This window comes from Pagrus major, chromosome 13 (genome assembly GCF_040436345.1).
Source record: "Pagrus major chromosome 13, Pma_NU_1.0".
Classification (NCBI taxonomy): Eukaryota; Metazoa; Chordata; class Actinopteri; order Spariformes; family Sparidae; genus Pagrus; species Pagrus major.
In genome coordinates, this window is record NC_133227.1 from 12,600,784 (window position 1) to 12,620,319 (window position 19,536).

Genomic DNA, 19,536 nt, shown 5'->3' on the forward strand with positions numbered 1-19,536 from the left:
CTTGTTTCCTAGCAGTATACAGAATATGCCTTTTGACATGTCACTTTATCTAAGAGCTTATTCAATGCACCTGCACCACTGACACACTGAGGCGGAACAAAAGGCTGCTTTTTAGTTTCCTCAAACAAAGTTGCACTGGACACTATATTCTGCATCTTTTCCCCTTTTTGCTACAGATCTCATCTCAAACTCTACAACTTATGATTGTTTTCATTACCAATCAATCTGCAGATATAATTCTCAGTTAATCGTTTAAAATGGGAAATGTCAACAACTTGTGAAAAATACCCATCGCAATTCTTCAGAGTCCAAGACAACATCTTCAAATTGCTTGTTTTGTCTGACCAACAGCTTCAAAAAGAAAGATATTCAGTTTACAGTGATGTAAAACAGAGAAAAGCAGAAAGAACAGGAACTATTGAGTAGAGATGCAACGATTTATCAATTAGTTGTTATTATAATTATTATTAATCGGCAACTATTTTGATAATCGATTTATCATTTTGAGTAATCCATGATGTTTTGATTCTAGCTCCTTGTGAATATTTTCCATCTTCTATGAGCACAAACCGAATATCTTTGGTTTGTGGACAAAACAATACATTTGAGAACATCATCTTGAGCTTTGGGAACCACTGATTAACATTTTTTTGCCATTTTATGACATATTATAGACCAAACAGCTAATCGATTCATCAAAAAAAAAAATAGTCAACAGATGAATGTACACTGAAAACAGTCGTTTGTTGCAGTTTGAGAAATTACTGAAACAATTCATCAGTTAACGAAATAGCTGCCGATTAATTTTCTGTACAACGACTAATCAATAAATTGACTTAAATAAGCAAACCTAAACTTTTAAGCTGGCTGATGTGCTTTAAACAATTAAGTCAAACTTCTGTTCTTGTGAGAATTATGTCTCATCTACTGAAAACCTTTGCTTTTTTACTATCTGACAAAAATGATGGACAACTGCAATGATGGGAAGACAGCAGATTGCTCTTTCTGAATAAAACAATGGCTGTGAGCAACGCCATCTCATTTATTTTCTGTGAGTTATCTGCACCGAGGCTTGCCAGCAGATTAATTTGTGGCTTGTTGTTACAGCAAATGGCAGCGAAATCAGTTGCCCATGTAAACCTACAGGGACAGAGCATCCCGCTCCATTCATTTACTGTCGGAGCTGTTAGAAATTAATGTGCACTGGAATTTTTGTATCACACCATTTTAATGTTCCTGCCAAATTTTCAGGCATTAGTGGCATTTTTATTGAGTTCTACTTCCCTATTCGCGTCAAATTTGTTGCACTATTCTAAAATATGTTGCTCCTGTTCTTCAGATAGTTTCAGCCAACACAAGTGTGCCTAAGCTCGACAGGATTTCTGGTTGTCTGCTTGCTTGTTGTCTGTCTGCTGTTTGGTTTGTTTGCTTCAAGGTGAAGTGTTCTTACAAGGAGAGCTTTAGCTAATCTGCATTTTACTGACATAATGACTTGTATGCATTGTTGCATCATTTTATCACTGCTCTTTTGATCAATCTGTCTAAGTTTCATCACTACCAGCTACTGAACACGTTCCAGGTGCGGGGTAACAAAAAGCTTCTTTTCAGGCATCAGATGAATGCATACATACAGAGCTACTAAGTCAATATGAAACTTGATTCAAGGCAAATCAAGAGTCAAATGGAAGCCACTCAGCCTGAAGCTTAAACGGACAGTTTTGGGGAAGATATGAAGATAGAGAGGGGAGAAAAAGGAAGGAGGCTGCAGAGCAGTGACATTCCACAGATGTTTGTTGGCCTTGGCTGGCTGTGCTCTAAGAACTGAGCTTCCGTTTAGCTCATGTACACTTCCTCAGCACAACAACAACAGCAGCAAGTGTCCCCGCTGCTGGGACCCTTCCATCTCTGGCCATTTTGCATTACTGTATCCAGCCGGCACCGATGGTCTGGCTCATACGTGGATATCTGCCATTTGCAGCAGCTTGTTGTTACGATCTGGGGCATGTAAACATGTTTTGACCGGTCATGTGCTGCTGCAGTGACAAGGCGTGCTGGCATGGGTGACGTTTCTGGCACAACATTATTAAACAATGTTTGTGGAGTTAATGCTTACAATAGCAATCAGGCACCACGTGAACAAGGATAAACTTTTTTGACTATGGACAGAGACATAAGAGACATAAGGAGACTTGCCAAGAAACCATGGTTAGCTTTTTCTTGAAAGGAGCGAGGAGTCAATTTTTCTGAACAACACTGCCATTATTGAGTTAGCATTATTGTTTACATAAAAGCTTTAAAGAGCAGAATATTTAAAGGCTGTGCAAATTTGACTTTCATATCCAAGCCACATTAGGAATTGACAAGGGACAACAAACCTATCTTCATGAAATAATAAGGTAGTGTTTTGTTCAAGAGTGAAAGATAAAACAAATACGGGAGGAAAGATAGATAAAAACAATGAAGGTGGTAAACAGCAGTGAATTAGAGGACACATTTCCAGGCTGATATAATCCTCCCTACTGTCTAGCCACCTGACCACTGGGAAACAACAGCACTGTCTGCTGCCAAAGTAACACAAGCACACAAACACACAGAGCCCTGAGAGACGCAGCAGCGCCGGCTTTAGCACGCAGTTCACACAGGAGAGTAGGTGCTAGAGAAAACACTAAACTGAAACTCTTACGGCCGGCACATTCACTTACACACTCTCAGAGCTCTATTACTTTGAATTGATTTCCCTCTGCCACAAATGGAGAGGGGGGTGAGCCTCTTTATATATGTCAGATTAAACTTGGAAGGGAGAGAGAAATGGAGAGAGATAGAACGACAGGTCCACAAAAAGAGGAGAAATCCGATCCTCTGCAAGTCTATCATAGCCACACAGAGATACAGCCTCAGCTGAATAAAGATAATACTGCCATAGCCCTGACAACAAGTCAGGTACCCAGCTCCCTCCCCGTTTAGGCTATATCACACTCAGATGCAGACGCACACAAGTACGCACACCCCAGGGTTCCTCTAATACACCTGCTGTCAGCTAAAAAGCAAACTGTCTCAATCTGAGCCAGATACCTTTGCTCTTCTGAAAAAAATATTTTCAGCAATTATGCTCATTACCATGTTCACATAATCACTTTGCAACTGCATCGTGATGCAACATCTGTTCCTTCTTGTGAAAGAGGCACTTAGTATATCACTGCAGTGTGATATGCATTTAATTGTACATACAAAGAACATAATATACTTGCAACAATCCTGCGCTTTAACTGCGTAGCGTACAACATCCTATAAGCCTGTCAATGAAAACCTACAGTTATGGTCGTATGTAAAAAGGATGGAAATTTAAGCCTGTTTAAAGCCATGCTCATACTGAGTCATTAGGTCATCATGCCCTTAGTAATATGAGTTGTGCAGTTGTAATAATAACGGTTCATCACCCAGAGCCATGGCCAATTAGTCAGTCTCATCCTGGATTAAAGCTGGGCTTCTGCACTTAACCCACAAAGGGAAGGCCTACTTTGGCCTCTTTTTCTTTCAAATGAGCTGAAACGCTTTTGGAAAATCGTGTTAGACAGTAGTTAGTGTGGTTGAAATTTTCTACTACCAGCTGTGACACATTTTACATGCAAATATAACTAAATGCAATGGCCAAGTTTGTGGGTTTTATGTGGCTCTGTGTCGAGACTTCAGTATCAAGTTAACAGCTTGTGGTGCATTTAAACTTTTATTGAACTGATAACTCTAGCTTTATTGTGACTCTCAAAATGTAATGTTTCATTTAAGTCAGCAGATTTGTTTGTTTTATTTGTCAAATTAAGGGGAGACAACACATTCAGTATATTCCCTTATACTTTTCAACAGTATTTTCTGGCAACATTAGCTCCAGTGGATAAGACTATATGAGCTTTTTCCCCAGTAAATCATCAATGTATGTTGGCCTCAGTACTATGCAAGACAGACGACTGATCAGGAGGAGAAGAGTTTCAAACACAACTTAAGGGTCAACTTCTCTTGGGCGAGATATCAGCCGTTATTCATGCTTTGTGCATCATGAGAGTGGAAGTTTGCTTGTTGATGCTTTGAAAACATCTGTTACACTAATGAGACTCTCCTTTGATGGTGGGCATAATGCAGTATTAAAATAAAGAGAGGTAACAGCAGAGAGGTAACAAAGATTTATAATAAAAAGTGCGCATTCAGCAGCACATCACAACAACAATTAACATTTTTTGCATTGAATTGACTACTTTTATTAACACAAGCAAAAAAGTTTGCAGTGGATTACATACCTCAACTCAGCGGAGCAGTTTCAAACTACAAAGCTGTTATTCTAACAGACTGTATGTTAAAATGCATTTGGCCTCCCTCCACTTCAACTGCATGAAATCCCCCAAGATATTCCTTTAAATTAAACATAATATTTCTAAAATTGTAAGCAATCCACTTCTATTAACCCTGAAGTGAACCACACATTAAACCAAGTGAGCTCTGAAGAAAGAGGATGAACTACACGTTCTTTGAGCCGATGGCTGCACAGTGAGAAGAAAGATCAAAAGACAAAAGATCCTGACATCCACTGTATGTAGGGATTGCATATTTGACAACCCTCAAGTGTGTCTTGAGGATACTTTAGTTGCATTATTAGTGTATGCAATGAATTCAAACTAGGGATGTTAAAGATTAATCAATTGATTAGTTGTTGTTGTTGTTGTTCTCAAATTCTAAATACATACATATCAAATATATCAAAACAAAATACTGGTATCAGAAAAAGTATCTAATTAAAATATAACTAATTTGTCATTTGAAAAATACAAAAAAACATTTTTAGCCCTTTACAAGCCTCATTATGGACTGGATATTGTTTGGTCAATTGATCAATAGTGACAGACTGGAGTTCCACAATTAAAATAAAGACGAGTTACATTGAAGTAACTCGGTGTTTATCTGTTCTTTTAACTCTTTATGTAGCCTTCTCTGATTGTCCACTGAACATAGATCAAGTCAGTGGTTTAAACTGTTTTCTAATGGAAAAACGTATTTCATATACTATTAATTGTTAAAGCAGCCGACTATCAATGAAATCAAAATAACAATTTGCATTCCTAATTTAAACTGAAACCTACATTTGGCTAGCACAGATCAGTTTGGAGTGACTTCATTCAAGGTGTCTCTGGAGGTTTCCATGCACTTTAGTGAGATTCCTGTAAATATTCTAACATTTTTGCTAGTTTGAGGCTACAATGCAGCCACCTTGCAGTCTACAGCGATGAGGTGAAAGGACTAACACCATATAAGGGATTAGCTTTAAATGTGGCCATCTGTCTGAACCTCTGGATTAAAAACAGTACCGCAGGAATCACAGTTAAAAAAGGACGGGGGGGTGGGGGGGCTGCAGCGAGGGAGTGACGTCTGACGGATTAACTATGACGACTTCTTCAGACCTTCGCTTGGCCCCTGCTCTCTGCCGTAGCCTCTGGTCACGTGGGGAAGGTGGGAGGAATGGGAGGAATGCAGTGTGCAGCGGCTGAGGAGGCAGGAGAGCGGGGGGTGAAGAACAGGCGAGCAGAGGAAATGTGAGGACACAGGATTCCCTCCGTGAAAAGTGACATGATTTGTCCCTGCTGTTACCCTTGAAATCCACTGCTGACACAAATACAGATTTCCTTGGCGCTACAATACATAAAAAGACAATGAAGTCTGTTAACTTTAGTAATAAGAGATACATTCTTTGTTCTCTCAGGGCCTCTCACTGGCATTTGAAGAAATGAGGAATGTGTTCAGGAGTGGAAATTGGTGGTAAAGTCTCACAAGAAGTTTTAGTGAGTTTTCTGATGGTCTCTTGTTTCCAGTGTTATAAATAGCAAAGCCTGACCGATATTTCAGTTGGCTGATGTTATCCACTGATATTGGCCTATCACAGATATATCGGCATCGGCATGCATGTTGTCCATGTCTGCAGATATGAAAACTTTTTGGTGGTGCTGAAAAACAATGCTTGGGCTGATTAATAATTATTACATTTCAAGTCAAGTTTACTTTTTCAGTACACTGAGGTGATTTTAGACAATAATTTTTATTGTTATGCTGTAAAATATCCTGCATCCATTACATTTTTTTGTAAGTGTTTGATAACCCCAAATGTACATATTAACATTCCATCACTGTTTGTTTCTTCACACTGCTTGAAATGCTAAGCAATTTGTTCACCGTGCACACACTGTCATGGGATATGGTAATCAAACTCATATTCGCTTTTGTAAATCAGAGTTCTCATTCACTTGGTAACACTCTACCTTGTTCACTATGATAGAAAGTCATAATCCATCCACGTCACCTGAGTGACATTATTTACTTAATTCTGTAAGATAATAACTTGATTAATAAATACTGTTTCAACCAGTGCAGTCAACATAAACAATATGGTTTGTCTTGAGGCAGAGATAGCTACAGTGTGGGGTCTTTGTAAGGTCAGCGATACAAAAGGCATTGCTTTAAGTTGCAACACTAAAGTGATGCAAAGGGAAATTGGCTATTAATAATGTATAATTGCGCAGCGATTAAGGAAATGGTCCATACCAATGAAAAACACCGGTATTTTCCTTTAAGAGCCATATTTATCTTGTGGACAGGATCTCTCCAGCAACATGATATATCCAGAGCGCCGGGTCACATGGTCCCCCAGCCCAGTCTCCCTGGAGTTCCTGTTGCTAGAGAGACTGATGAAGTAGAGGGAAGCCCAGGGGGTAGGGGGCCCAAATGTAGGGGACGGGGTGCTTAAGAGAGGTGCTGAGTTGTCCTGTAGATCTACATCAGCACTATTAGTCCCTATGCGCACTACATGCCATTTCGTCCGGCTGCATTCCTTGTGTCATACACCAGTAATTCCAACGAAACGCTCATGTGCCAGCCCCTCCGTTGCCCTCCTCGCTGTGGACTGGCTTGCATACCGATTGTTGACGAGCATGTTTGTGTGGCTGCCTCCCTGTGTGTTTGTGTTGTGCTGGGAGCAGGGAGGGGATAAATTTAGCGCTTTAGCCCCAGACTGGAGGCAGTGGCCCTTTATCCTGCACTGTCCTACTTAACAGAGTGCTGCTCTCTGCTTCCGCCTGCCACAGCGCACCAGGACTCACACATTCACCTCCCAACATTGGGCCACAAAAAGAGAGGAAGAGCAAGACAGTCACATGTGTTTATGCAGGCATATTTGTTATTATATAACTATGCTTTGCATTAATTCATTATGATTTGCTCTTGTGATATAAGCTGATGCACACTAGCCTCATTTCATAACAGCTTGATTTGTTAATGATGCTTTCAGTCAGACAGCAGCAACTAAATGCACAACAGACGAGACATATTTAAATACAGCGGCGTAGTAATCTAACACTCTCCTGATTGCAGCACAGTCAGAGTACATTGTAGATCTTGTAAATGCTGCTTTCATTACACAGTGCATACCAAGCAGATAAAAAGAAATGAGATCCCCTTTGTCCTGATCAAATTGAAACATCAAAGCGGGCTGGATTTAATGTTGCTCTGAATTTCAGTAATGCAGCCAATTAGGAGCAAGTCAACGAGCTAGTCTGCCTTAAGCTGACCAATAGAGCACGAGCATCCCGCTTCACCTTGGAAACACACGATCCCATGGTGCATTTCCCTGCTGCCATGACAACCAAGAGGAGCTCTCCCTTGCTCGTTCCCTCCCTCCCTCCCTCCCTTCCTTCATCCCTTGTGTTCTCTCCCGCTCTCTCTGTTTCCTGAAGCCAGTCTACCTAGCAGCATAAGGTTCACACAAACAACCAGGCTGCACAACTTGGAGCCGCCTGTACTCCAGACAAAGAGAATTACTGTCAGCTGTATCAACTCGTACTGCTGCATTTGCAGTTCACGTTAGGAGACAAAGGCTTCAACAAACTGATGTGCACTGATTCTTTAAAGAAAAATATCCAAAAACACTTTTATTATTATTACCGATATTTTAATGTAACATTCATCTCGACATGTTTCTTTATTTTTCCAATCTCCTAAAAAACATGAGTCTTAAGAAATATGGCTAATTCCTCATGTCTCGATAAGAGAAGCAGACAAAAGGAGCAATTGATGGCACCAATAGAGGTCATCATTATCAAAGATTGTGAAAATACAAATTTGCTGCTTACTGCTTACCACACACATCAGGCAAAAATGAGAAAGACGGGTGGGGGGGGTGGGGGGGGGGGGGGAGAGAGGGGGAGAGAGAGAGAGAGAGAGAGAGAGAGAGAGAGAGAGAGAGAGAGAGAGAGAGAGAGATGATGTAAGCATTTCAACACAGGCTGAGGTCTGGGGTTGAGGTTATGAACACTGTCAGCTGGCCACAGCCTCCACCAACTGGAGACTTTGGATGCCACACAGGGGCTGCCTGATGATCAAGTGTGATGCAATAAGAAGATTTGATCGGAGCGGACCACAAAAACGGCTTTTAGTGGGGCTGCAACTAACTTATATTCATTGTTGATTAATCTGCTGATTATTCTCATGATAAATTAATTAATCATTTAGTCTATTTAATGCCAAGATAAAACTGAAAGATGCTCAGTATTTCCCAGAGCCCGCAGTGATGTCTTCAAATCTCTTCTTCTCCCAAACACTCTTCATTTAGTATCATAACTGACAAAGAAAAGCAGAAAATCCTTACATTTTAAAAAGCTGGAACCAGCTAATGTTACTTGAGAAATTACATAAACGATATATCGATTATCAAGTTTTTCTTCCATCGAAAAATCAATTAATCGACTAATCATTGCAGCTCTAACTTTGAGTATTTATAGCTTTAAAAAGTCGAAAAGTTCTGACTGATAGTCACAACTGTGCCGCAATGGTGCATTCTAGTACAGATTAATTGATCGATTCCTATTATTAATAATTTGTTTCATAATCAATTAATCTGCCTTTTTTTTTTTTTATTAATGGACTATATAACAACAGAAAACAGTTCAAATTCACAATTACCTAGAGCACAACTTTATGAAATGTCTTGTTTTGTCCAAGCAACAGTTCAAACCCCCAAAATACTAAGTTTTAAAAGAGAATGTTTGGAATTTTTTGATTAATCGATTATCAAAATAATTGCAGATTATTCTTCAGATGATTTTTCTGTCAATCAACTTATTGTTCAATTGACTGGCTAGTGAAGCTCTGTCATTAAATTAACGGTTTCCATCATTTAAAAAAAAATTACAAAAAACATTTGCTGGTTCCAGCTTCTCAAATGCAAGGATTTGAAGCTTTGAAAAAAAAACTAATCATATATGATGGAAACTGGACATGTTTGGATTTTAGACAGTTTACACACTAAAACAAACAACAAGTTTCTCAAACTATTTCCTGGCATTCTACAGACAAAATGATTAATCAAATGATTATGAAAAAAAGTTTTTCACCAGCATCTATACCAACCCAACTAGCCCATACAACATCTTATATAATATCATATATAATATCAGAGATCTAATGATAAACATCACTAATTCTGGTGAGAAGATTAGCATATACTCCTGAGTAAACACTGTAGTTTTACATAAATTCAAAATGTGTCTTGACCCTTCAGATTATGCTCTAAAGAAAACAATTTCATCATACAAATATATTCTGGGTTGTCACTTAAGAAAAAAAAGACGTGTTTAAAGACATTATTGATTTTCTTGGCTGCTAATCCAATTGTGATTTAGAAGGAGAGGCAATCCTAACTAGTAGCTGACCCACAGGTCAATGAACAGTGAACAAGGTGCTTAGACGAGACAGATGAGCAGAGGTGCTAGCAAACACTGTCATCTAATCAGTTTAGTGTGTGTATCTGTGTTTAGGGAGGAAGGGGAAGTATCCAAGAATGATGGGCGTTGTAAACAATGTACAGTAAGTATACTCCTCACTGAACAATAAGTGGGATTTCCCTGGAAATTTTACATCCCATTCCCTGTGGAATCAGCGAGTCACCCAAAAGACCTGAGCGCTGACATAAATGGGACCATCATGTAGAGCTACAAGGATTAGTCAATTAATTGATCTAGATTAATTGCCAACTATTTTGATTATGTTATTTTTTAAGAAAATATGTCAACATTTGCTGCTCCCATCAGCTGCTTTTCTTTGTCTTTTATGAAAGTAAATGAGTCTTTGGGTTGTGACTGTCAGTTGGACAAAAGAAGCAAATCGAATGCGTCACTATAGTTAATTGTGATGAGCATTTTTCACAATTTTTTGACATTTTAGAGACTAAAAACAATTAAAAATAATTGGCAAATTAATCAATAATGAAAATAATCTTTAATTGTAGCCCTACTGTCATGTTACCTATGAGGATGAAGTCTCCCTAGGGGGTGAACATGCTGAATTTATACGTGGAAAAGCAGCAGTGCTGGTAGGACAATTCTGAGTATCTCCATGGTGACAGGATCAGCATTTACAGCAAACTAGCTCTGGATAACATACAATCAAAAGAGGGTAGGACCCATCACTGTATACTTAGCATTACTTAGTCCCACAGAAACGACAAAGCCAACATTACTTAAGCCATTTCCCAATTACAAACACCACAGCCCTACATCAATAACAGCTCAGGAAATGTTTCAGTGTCAGACCAGCTGGTCTGGGCGCAGTAGCAACATCAAAAAACACACAAAAGGGGTCGAGTACATTTCCGTCACAGTTTTGTGGTGCTTTGTTTGTCGAAATCCCAGCGAGGCTGGAGCACAGCGGAACACACCGAAGGGAGAGGACAAACATCCTTGACGACAACTAAGATTCAGGGTGGTTGCACCACTATTTATAACCTGCCCAGTCTGCTCCGTGACAGCAGAGGGGGATGGAGGGAAGGGGAGAGGGAGAGGGAGAGTGAGGAGAGAGAGTTGAGAGAGAACCAGACACACAGACAGAGGGTGGCCTGTGAATTCCAGAGCAGAGGAAAAGACCATTGTTGTTTTTTTTCCCTTGACTGGGGCCCTCTGTGATCAGCCTACTGGGTAATGAGGCAATAGAGCTAAAAACAAGCCATGAATATAGCTTAAAAAAGAAGTGGCTTGTTCTTCAGTATTATTTTGTCTATTATTCTGCCAGCTAAGTGAAAATCTATCATACTCATCCTTAGAGATGAGAGTCATTGTCTACAGATGTAAGGCTCTGAAAGAGTGTACATTAAAGCTGGCAACTCTGATCTGCCAGCACACATTGTGGTGATGATAAAGACAAGCTGACAGCAGGTAGCAGTGTTCTGGCCATTTCTATTCAGGACAGAGCAATTGGCCTGCAAACAAACACACACACGTGTCTGTGGATACACAAGATTATGTCACTGCGTGGCCCCTGTGGTCACCTGACTGGGAAATCTGGCAACAACACCAAAACAACTGCGGAACAATAACACTCTGACACATGCACACACAAAATACAGCCTCTTTGATTCTAGAGCTTTTTCCACAATTTAGAGGCTTCTGTTTGCTTTCTCATCCAACACTGTCCAGCAGTTGTTGCAATGCCAGCATAAACTTTGTCACCTCACACTCCGATTATAATTTCCAAACCAAAGTTTAAAAAAAAGAAAAGAAAAGAAAATCCACTTGAGCTCAAACAATAGGTGTGTGTTCAGCGAGAGAGACAGGGTGAGGTAGTCAGGGAGCTGGTGGGGGTGCAGGGAAAAAACTGCTATGGTCATTTTCTCCTCACTAGCCATGTCTCCATCTCTTATCAATAAACCCAGACACCAAGGGCAAGAAATCCAGCTCAGCAGATAGCATAGAGGAGGAGGAGGATGTCTCAGTTGTACACAAACACACTCAGAGCGAGAGGAGAGATAGGAGACAGAGAGCTCTGGCACTCTGGCACAACAGCACCCCTTTTCAGTCTTTTTTAAAACGTCCATATCACGACTGTAAAGTAGCGTACAATGCAGGGACCTCCACAGCTGAGCCGTGATTTTTTGATACATCAATAATGTTAAATGAAGTCTGAGCCATTTACAATGCTTTATTTGTTTGCCTCAGGTAGGGCAGTTGTCAAAAGTGCCCAAATGCTCCCCATTAAAAAAAACTATCTGTAACCCAACCTGCAAACAAGCAACCGGCACGTTAACAATGGGGCACACAAAATAAATAAACAGCAGCCAGCAGTTTCAACTGAACTAATAATACGGTGATGTGCAAGCAAGCTGAGCGGCTTAAGGTTCAAAAACAAGTTCACGTTGCATATAATTTAACATCATTTGGCATGTGAGCAACACATCTGCACCCCCCTGCTGTTGGAACTTCAATATTTTGTTGATGCTGGAGACAGAGACTCACAGTAGAGCACCGTGTTAAATGTAGCAGCAGTTAAATACCATGCAGGCGATCTTGGCTGACATTATTTTGTTTTTGTTACAAATTTTAATGTACTATTATTACTCAAGGCTTAACTTGCACCTGAATGCTAAAGAAAGAACACAAATGTAGGGCTGTACCGAACAGCAAGGGTGGACAATTTTTTTCCCCTTGGAGGGCCAAAACTGAAACTTAACCGAGGGCCACAGGCAGGTATTTTATTGTTAAGAAGCAAAATGGAACTAGGATCCCAAGTTCTCTCAATACACCTTTTTCAGAGCAGACATTTGGACATATGACGTATGTGAAAACAAGTGTGACTAATCATGTTAATTAAGGCTCTGAAGCTACATGAACAAAACCTTCATTTATGTGATTAGTAACACCTGTTTACCTACTATTTCATGTCAAAATAGACACGGTAAAAAAAGGTCTACTATATGGCTTCCTGCACCAAGTGTCAATCTGCCTGCCATGCTCAGATTGTTAGAAGTAATCAATCATTAGGGGTCCTACAAATTTTAAGAGCCTTTTAACCTCACAAAAATAAAGAGTATTAACATTGATTTATATTATAAGCTAATATTATAATTTTTTCAATTTTTCAATTTCTTTCATTAGAAACATTACACTTTATGGTGGGCCAGTTTGGCCCACGGGCCCCACTTTGGGCAGGTCTGAAGCTTTAAAGCTTCATTCAAAATGTTGACATTTAAATGCTACGCAGCTTTTTCTTTTGTGTGATAGTGAGTGTCTCATTCCCAGCTCGTCAAATACTGATGCTGGCTTGGACCAAGCCAACACCTGGGAATTAGTCTCAACAATCAACTCTCACTCAAGATTTGCTCACACTCCACCTTTAATGGTGGTATAGCAGCAATGGAACAGCGCCATAAGTGGTATTTATATAACCACAATAACAAAAAAAATTCCATGTCAGCTAGAACGCTTTCGTAGTGAATCATTTTTTAAACAAAAGATCAGATTATGTATCTGCATTAGCTTGGCACTCTGCGCTCTGTTAAATCCAATGAATCACGTTATTCAAATTGAGGATTTCGTTCAACAATTTTTATTGCGCAATGATGGAAGAAAATATGACAGAGTTGATACTTTATTTGAAAAACTCAATAGAAGCTTCAAATGTTAAAAAAAAAATTACATTCAGTACAGCCTTACAAAAATGTGATTAAAATGAAGATTGTATTAGACTGGTATCAAAAGATACTTAAATTGAGATCAGCAGCAAATAAAACGCGAGCAGGAAATCCCTGGTACAATATATGCCATTTAATATCAGCCTCTTAATAAGAAGTCATAAGAATACATACTGTATATTTGTATCAGGTTCTGCAGTGGGAACAGAACCCCTCACCCTCGAAGTGTGGGTTCAATAGCCTACACACTCCACTACACATAAAAACTGTGAACCCTGTGCCTGTTGGAGCAGTGCTCAGCCTGAGCTGCACCAGACCATATCACAGCCAAACAACAAGAGACATAACATGTCTGAAAGGGCAACACTGAGAAAAAAAATGCCAAGAAAGTACCCATTGCCAGAGTGCAGGTGCATGCACAAAGCACAGCCATAAACAAGAGACGACGTGGATAAGAAGTCAGCAGAGCGAGTGGTGCCAACGTACCTCTTGTTGATGGGCTTCTCATCCTTCTCGTATGGTTTGACAAACCACTTGCCGATGCGAACGAAGCTGCGATTCATGAGGCAGCGCTCCAGCAAGTTGTGAATGGCTTTGAACAGCAGTGTGCGACATTCGTAGGAAAGGCCGTTCTCCCATAGCCCGTCATCCTCGGCTGGAGAGAAAAAGAGGAGAGAGGCACAAAAAGGTGAGTGGAAAGCTTTAAGAGTTTTTGTGCCATTTTTACACACTCGTAATAACTACCCAAGGCCAACAATGTCAGTGTTGGCAGCACAAAAACTCATTTACTATTAGAGGGAGAATGGGGCTTGCAGCTGCAGCTGGTAGAAGCAAGGCATAAAGCAGCCGTACACTTGTTTAGATAGTACAGTCCCTAACAGACATATTCATCAATGTTTACAAGATTAAGTATGGGAGCACCAACTGTCATAGATAGTGTCACATTTCCCTGTATCAACAATAAAGTGTTTAAAGTTAAAAATGTTTTTATTTTATCACCCAGCTTTAACTTAATCATATGTTAAAAACATGACTCGTAAAAGTTATCGGGTCTTAAAGTGTGTTTATTTCTGAACAGCAAAACACCACTTCAACAAACACTGTCACAATAATTACATTTGAGTTCACTGCTCTTTGAAAGGCTGTGCTTGCATTATTATGCTATAATATTATCATTACTGTGGCATAAAATGGTCTAAAAATGATAATAATATTGTTTATCCCAAGTACTTCTAGGAAAATATAGCCTCCAACAAAAGCAGTTATTGTGACAGGCCTACTCCGACATACTATAACTCTCCACACAGGTAGCTCAAAAGGACTTGATGCTTCAGCATGAATATGTATACACTGTTTGTGTGTATGACATCAAGTCTGAGCTCAGTTTCACATTGACAATGTCTCTGACTAAACACAATCAATGATTTCATTATGAAACAGCTTGCAATTCAAGTCTGACAAACTTTCTCGTAAACATAAATGTAGCTGTGAGCGTTTATGTTTCTAATCAAACACACTGAGAAGGTAACAGAGAATGGGATCTGGTGAGAATAATCACAGAGGGAGAGGTGTGACGAGCTTACTCTGGCAATCTGATAAGTGTGACAAGCCATTTTAAAACGGACCTGCCAGTTAACATCGGACACCTTGATACAGAAATTGCACATTTCCTGGAATGCAAAACAGTAAGTCATATCTGAACTGAAATCTGAAAATCATATCCCAAGAAGATGCAAACAGCAGTGTTCTCACTGACACAGAGAGAGGTTAAGTAGAAACCTGCTGCTGCCTGCTTTCAGGCTGTGGAGGTTTCAGGTGCTTTCTGCTCCTCCGCACATTGAGTTTTAATACAGGGTTTAGGGGTGAAACGGTGCACAAAGTCACAGTTCAACAGTAACCAGGTTTTATTTTCAGTACGGAGGGACACACCAAGATTTTACGTCTCTCCGTTTATAAATGTTGAGTGTGTTAATCTTTACTGCAATATGATCAATTGAGCGACATTAAACTTAATAAAAGGCAACAGCTATGTGCTTTAAATCTATGTGCACATGTGGGAACATTATATTTACACCTTGAGCATACCATGTCTTCTGCAAAACTGATTATGGTAACATTCTGCTGTGATAAACACCCCTATGAGTAACAACTCTCCCACTGTCATTGTTGCTGCTTGAGTGAGTCGCTGTTCAAACACCGCAGGGGGAAAGGACTTAGCACCCCGAGTCTTTTTCAGCCTCCCTCCAGTAATACATATACTCTGGTGACGCTGTCGCAAATGAGCTAACATGTTTGATGCAGCTCTTTTGTGTTGTTCTACAGGTTGGGATAACCAAACTTGTATGGTTTAGCAAACAGAAAGACACACTGCCACTTTCACACTCACCGAAAGAACATTTGAGTTTCTGTTCTACACCTGCAAAGAGTTAGACTGTTATTAGACTGTGTCAGGCTCACAGGATTCTAATTATTTGGTTCGTATAGTGTACCGAACCATACCAAAGTGAGTGTCCTGTAACACGTTGTTCAGGATGAATAAATGTACCGTTATACCCATATCAGAGTTGCTTTCTGAATCACGTTCTGCGCTGGCCTGAATGCTGCTCTAATCTCATTAACAGCCACTGCTCACATCTTACAGCACTTAAGCTCCTTTCAGTCAAGTCTCCAGCAAACATCTCTCCAAGTGTGCTGTCTCTGCTTGAGCGCAGACGAAATAAATACCGGGTGTGACCCACCCTTCGTGTCAGTTTGGCGTGCACCAGGGAGGCACGAGCCAGCCCACAAGCAAGTTAATCAAAATTTATTGAATTATTAAGTGAACCCTTGGCTTGCAGTTGTAAAGATAAAGATTTTTTTAAATTTAGACGATTCCAGAGCTATCAAAATAGGAAATTACATTGATTTCCCTTCTTTTAATAAAGAGACAGCATGGGCACTGTGTGCCAGCCTGGCAGTTCTGAAAAGCTGGAGATGCTGAGAGTTGGAATGTTTTTTCTTCTTTAAGCAAACAATTGCAAACAACATCTGCAGGAAAAATGTAAAAGAAAAAGTGTCAATTTTAATTTCAACCTCATCAAATCCACTTTCAAATGCAACAGCTCTACTGGACACCGCAAGATCAGCTAGCCATTAAAACATTATATCCAACCAAAGGAAAACAACCTCAGGCTAGCTGCCAAGTAAAAGCTGCTACGTGCTCGATGATTTTGAGAGCAGCAAACTAATTCATCAGGTGCACACACATCTTGAGGGATAAGATCAGGAACACAGAAAAGCAGGGCAAAGGCAGGAAAAAGGCCGGAAAACAGCAATTTCCTATTAAAATTTAACAGAAAGTGCAGAATAAAAATAAATCAACAGCAGCAAAGAGCCATTTAACTTTCCAGAAAATGTGGATGTGATCGAGTATGCATGGCATCAAGAACGCTTTTCACCAAGTCTGCTTTGAGTGATTTAGCAGCTGGTCTGGCCATCCTGAGAGACGAGGCAGGCAAGAGGGCAAAAAGTCAACAAGAAAAGAAAGCCAGCCCACTGAGGCACTGACAGCAGATTAAGAGAAAGGACAGGAAAAAAAGAAAACAAAACAGGATTTAGGCCAAACTCTAATGCTGAAGAGACAGATCAGTATGACTGATAACATTGGAAAGACGGGGAGGAAATGAGGAGAGCAGCAGGGCTCAAATCTACAGCAAGAGACACATCAACCCAGTTTGTGTTTTGCAGTTCAACCTGCAGTCCTACTCGAGTCCTCTGTGGATGATTCTGTGAAACTGGCAGAAAACCTCCCTACACCTACTACATCACATCAACCGCCATGGCAATCCCATCTGCTTCACTCTGCCAAGACCACATCTGCCCCATACCTCCTCCTCCTCCTCCCTGTCGCCTGTTCCTCCTCAGTCTCTCCCTCGAGCACCGAGCAGCTCTAAAACAGGCGTCTGGTTTACATCAAGTGTTCTTAACGACCTCATGTTCATCATGCGATGCCTGCTGCAACGTTCCCCGCTTCAGACAGACACGGAGACGCAAAATGTTGCCGCTGAAATCTAGCATTCGTTACGATGTAAGCAATGTGACACTCACTCATGAGAACTGGCAACGCAACTTTGAAAAAAAAAAAAAAAAAATCAAAACCCAACCAAGCATCCAGGGTAGGAGTGACACTCCAGGACAGACAGAATTTGACATTCGTAAATGGAGGAATCCCCATGACAGATTTCTCTGGACTCAACCTGCCACAACTACAGGATGGGGCCAGGGAAAATATAAAAAACTAAAATAAAACATGAACGTGTTTGTTTTTCTTGTGCTTGTTCTGTCCTAGGTCCTTGAGTCAATCACATTAGCCTTCTTCGAGACAAAACCAAGTGCAGAAGCCTCAGCCATCAACAATACTCCACATAAAAAAAAAAAAATCTTATGAAATGAAAAATGGAAAACCACCTTTCACTACCGAAAGGTAAAAAATAGTCAGTAGATTTGAAAGGGAGTGGGTCATAACTTGTGAGAGAGCCTTGTGTGACCCTTGATTCATCTGAGACTGCAAGATGCAACATAGCAAATCGTAGCATAGAACTTCTCAACAAACAAATCAGAACAAATCCTCGTTTTGACAATCTTATTGTGCAATCTTGCTTCAAAGTAAACACTAGGGCTGAAACGAAATTAGTGTCATTATCAATTATTCTACCAATTATTTTCTTGATAACTGATTAATCATCGAGTCCATTTAACGTCTGAAAATAGTCAATATGTCAGTCACAGCATTTTCAAATTACCTGTTTTATCTCATAATATGGCCACACAATATATCTATATCATATCATTATCATGATATCAGCTTTTAGTCTTTATTTTGACAGCTTAGAGTCAGACAGGAAAGTAGGTGAGAGACAGGGGAAGACAGGCAGCAGAGTTGCCACAGACCGGAATCAAACCCAGGCCACTGCTGAGGACTCAGCTTCCATACCTGGGACACATGCTCTACGAGGTGAGCTATGCTTTACACTTGAAGTGCTTTTGAGTAGACATTATTATAAATCATTAAATTCTCCTATTGTTGATAAGGACGGGGAAGCATCCTCACAGCTACAAAACTGACACAAGGCAACCAAGGCAAAGTGTAACACAATTGCTTTAACTCAAGTGAAAATATGTGTTGACATTAACATTGCCCAAGCCGCCTCATGTTTCAAATGTTATGCGTCTGACTGTGTTTTGCGCACAGGTGCAGCTTTAAAGTGTAAAGTGCAACCGATGATTATATGGAGAACATTGGTACCTATGGTTGCTGTAAAGTTTCTGTTACATCTGTGACCCAAAATTCCAGCGTAGTGACGGACTTGTGAGTGCACATGTGATGAGAGGGCGGGGAACGGTGTGCGGTGGTCAGTGCACAGGGCGAAAGATGAGTGGCCTCATTTAAACAAAGATTTATGAGCTCAGCTGATGGCTGGGACACTTTCATCTCTCTGCCTCCTGTGTAGTGGGCCCACATGATCTGACCTTTATAAGAGCTCTTAAGCGGGTGCATAGCAGCTCTATTAAGAATACTCACATCTACCTCGCATAAGCAAGTAAAAACACATTTTGAAACAAAAGCACACAGAGCATTTCCTGTAACATCAAGATACAGTGCAGCATCAGTACTCCGCTTATCCTAAAAACACACCAATGGCACATGAGTGATTCTGGGATCTATATAAGTGATGAGAAAGTGAGGGAATTTAGTAAAAGCTAAGGAAATATTTTTGACCATGCCCCCCCAAGTTGCTCGTCTGTGTATAAGCAATTAGAGCAGCAGTCGGTCATTAAACAGCAAGATTAATGCCTTGTGATCGACTGTGCTCAGGGGGATTCTACCAAGCCTGGCCAGAAGGTTTTCTCCTCTCCTCCTCTTCCTCCTTATCTGCAAGGAGAGCGAGCAAGAGAACCAATGGTGCTCTGTAAAGTCTCCATTACTAATTAATGAATATTTCTTGAGCAGAGAGGGGAAAAAAGAGACGGATAGAGAGAGAAGCGAGGGAGACTGCACCCATGGGCCA

General features: G+C 40.4%; 1 protein-coding gene across 1 annotated transcript in view; it reads right to left on the reverse strand.

Moving 5' to 3' along the window:
- Nucleotides 1-19,536, reverse strand: part of med13a (mediator complex subunit 13a) — a 74,995-nt gene that overhangs the window by 41,252 nt on the left and 14,207 nt on the right. Inside the window, exon 3 of the mRNA XM_073479116.1 lies at nucleotides 13,976-14,144. Coding sequence (XP_073335217.1) covers nucleotides 13,976-14,144 — 169 coding nt within the window. The remainder of the gene's footprint in view (nucleotides 1-13,975; nucleotides 14,145-19,536) is intronic.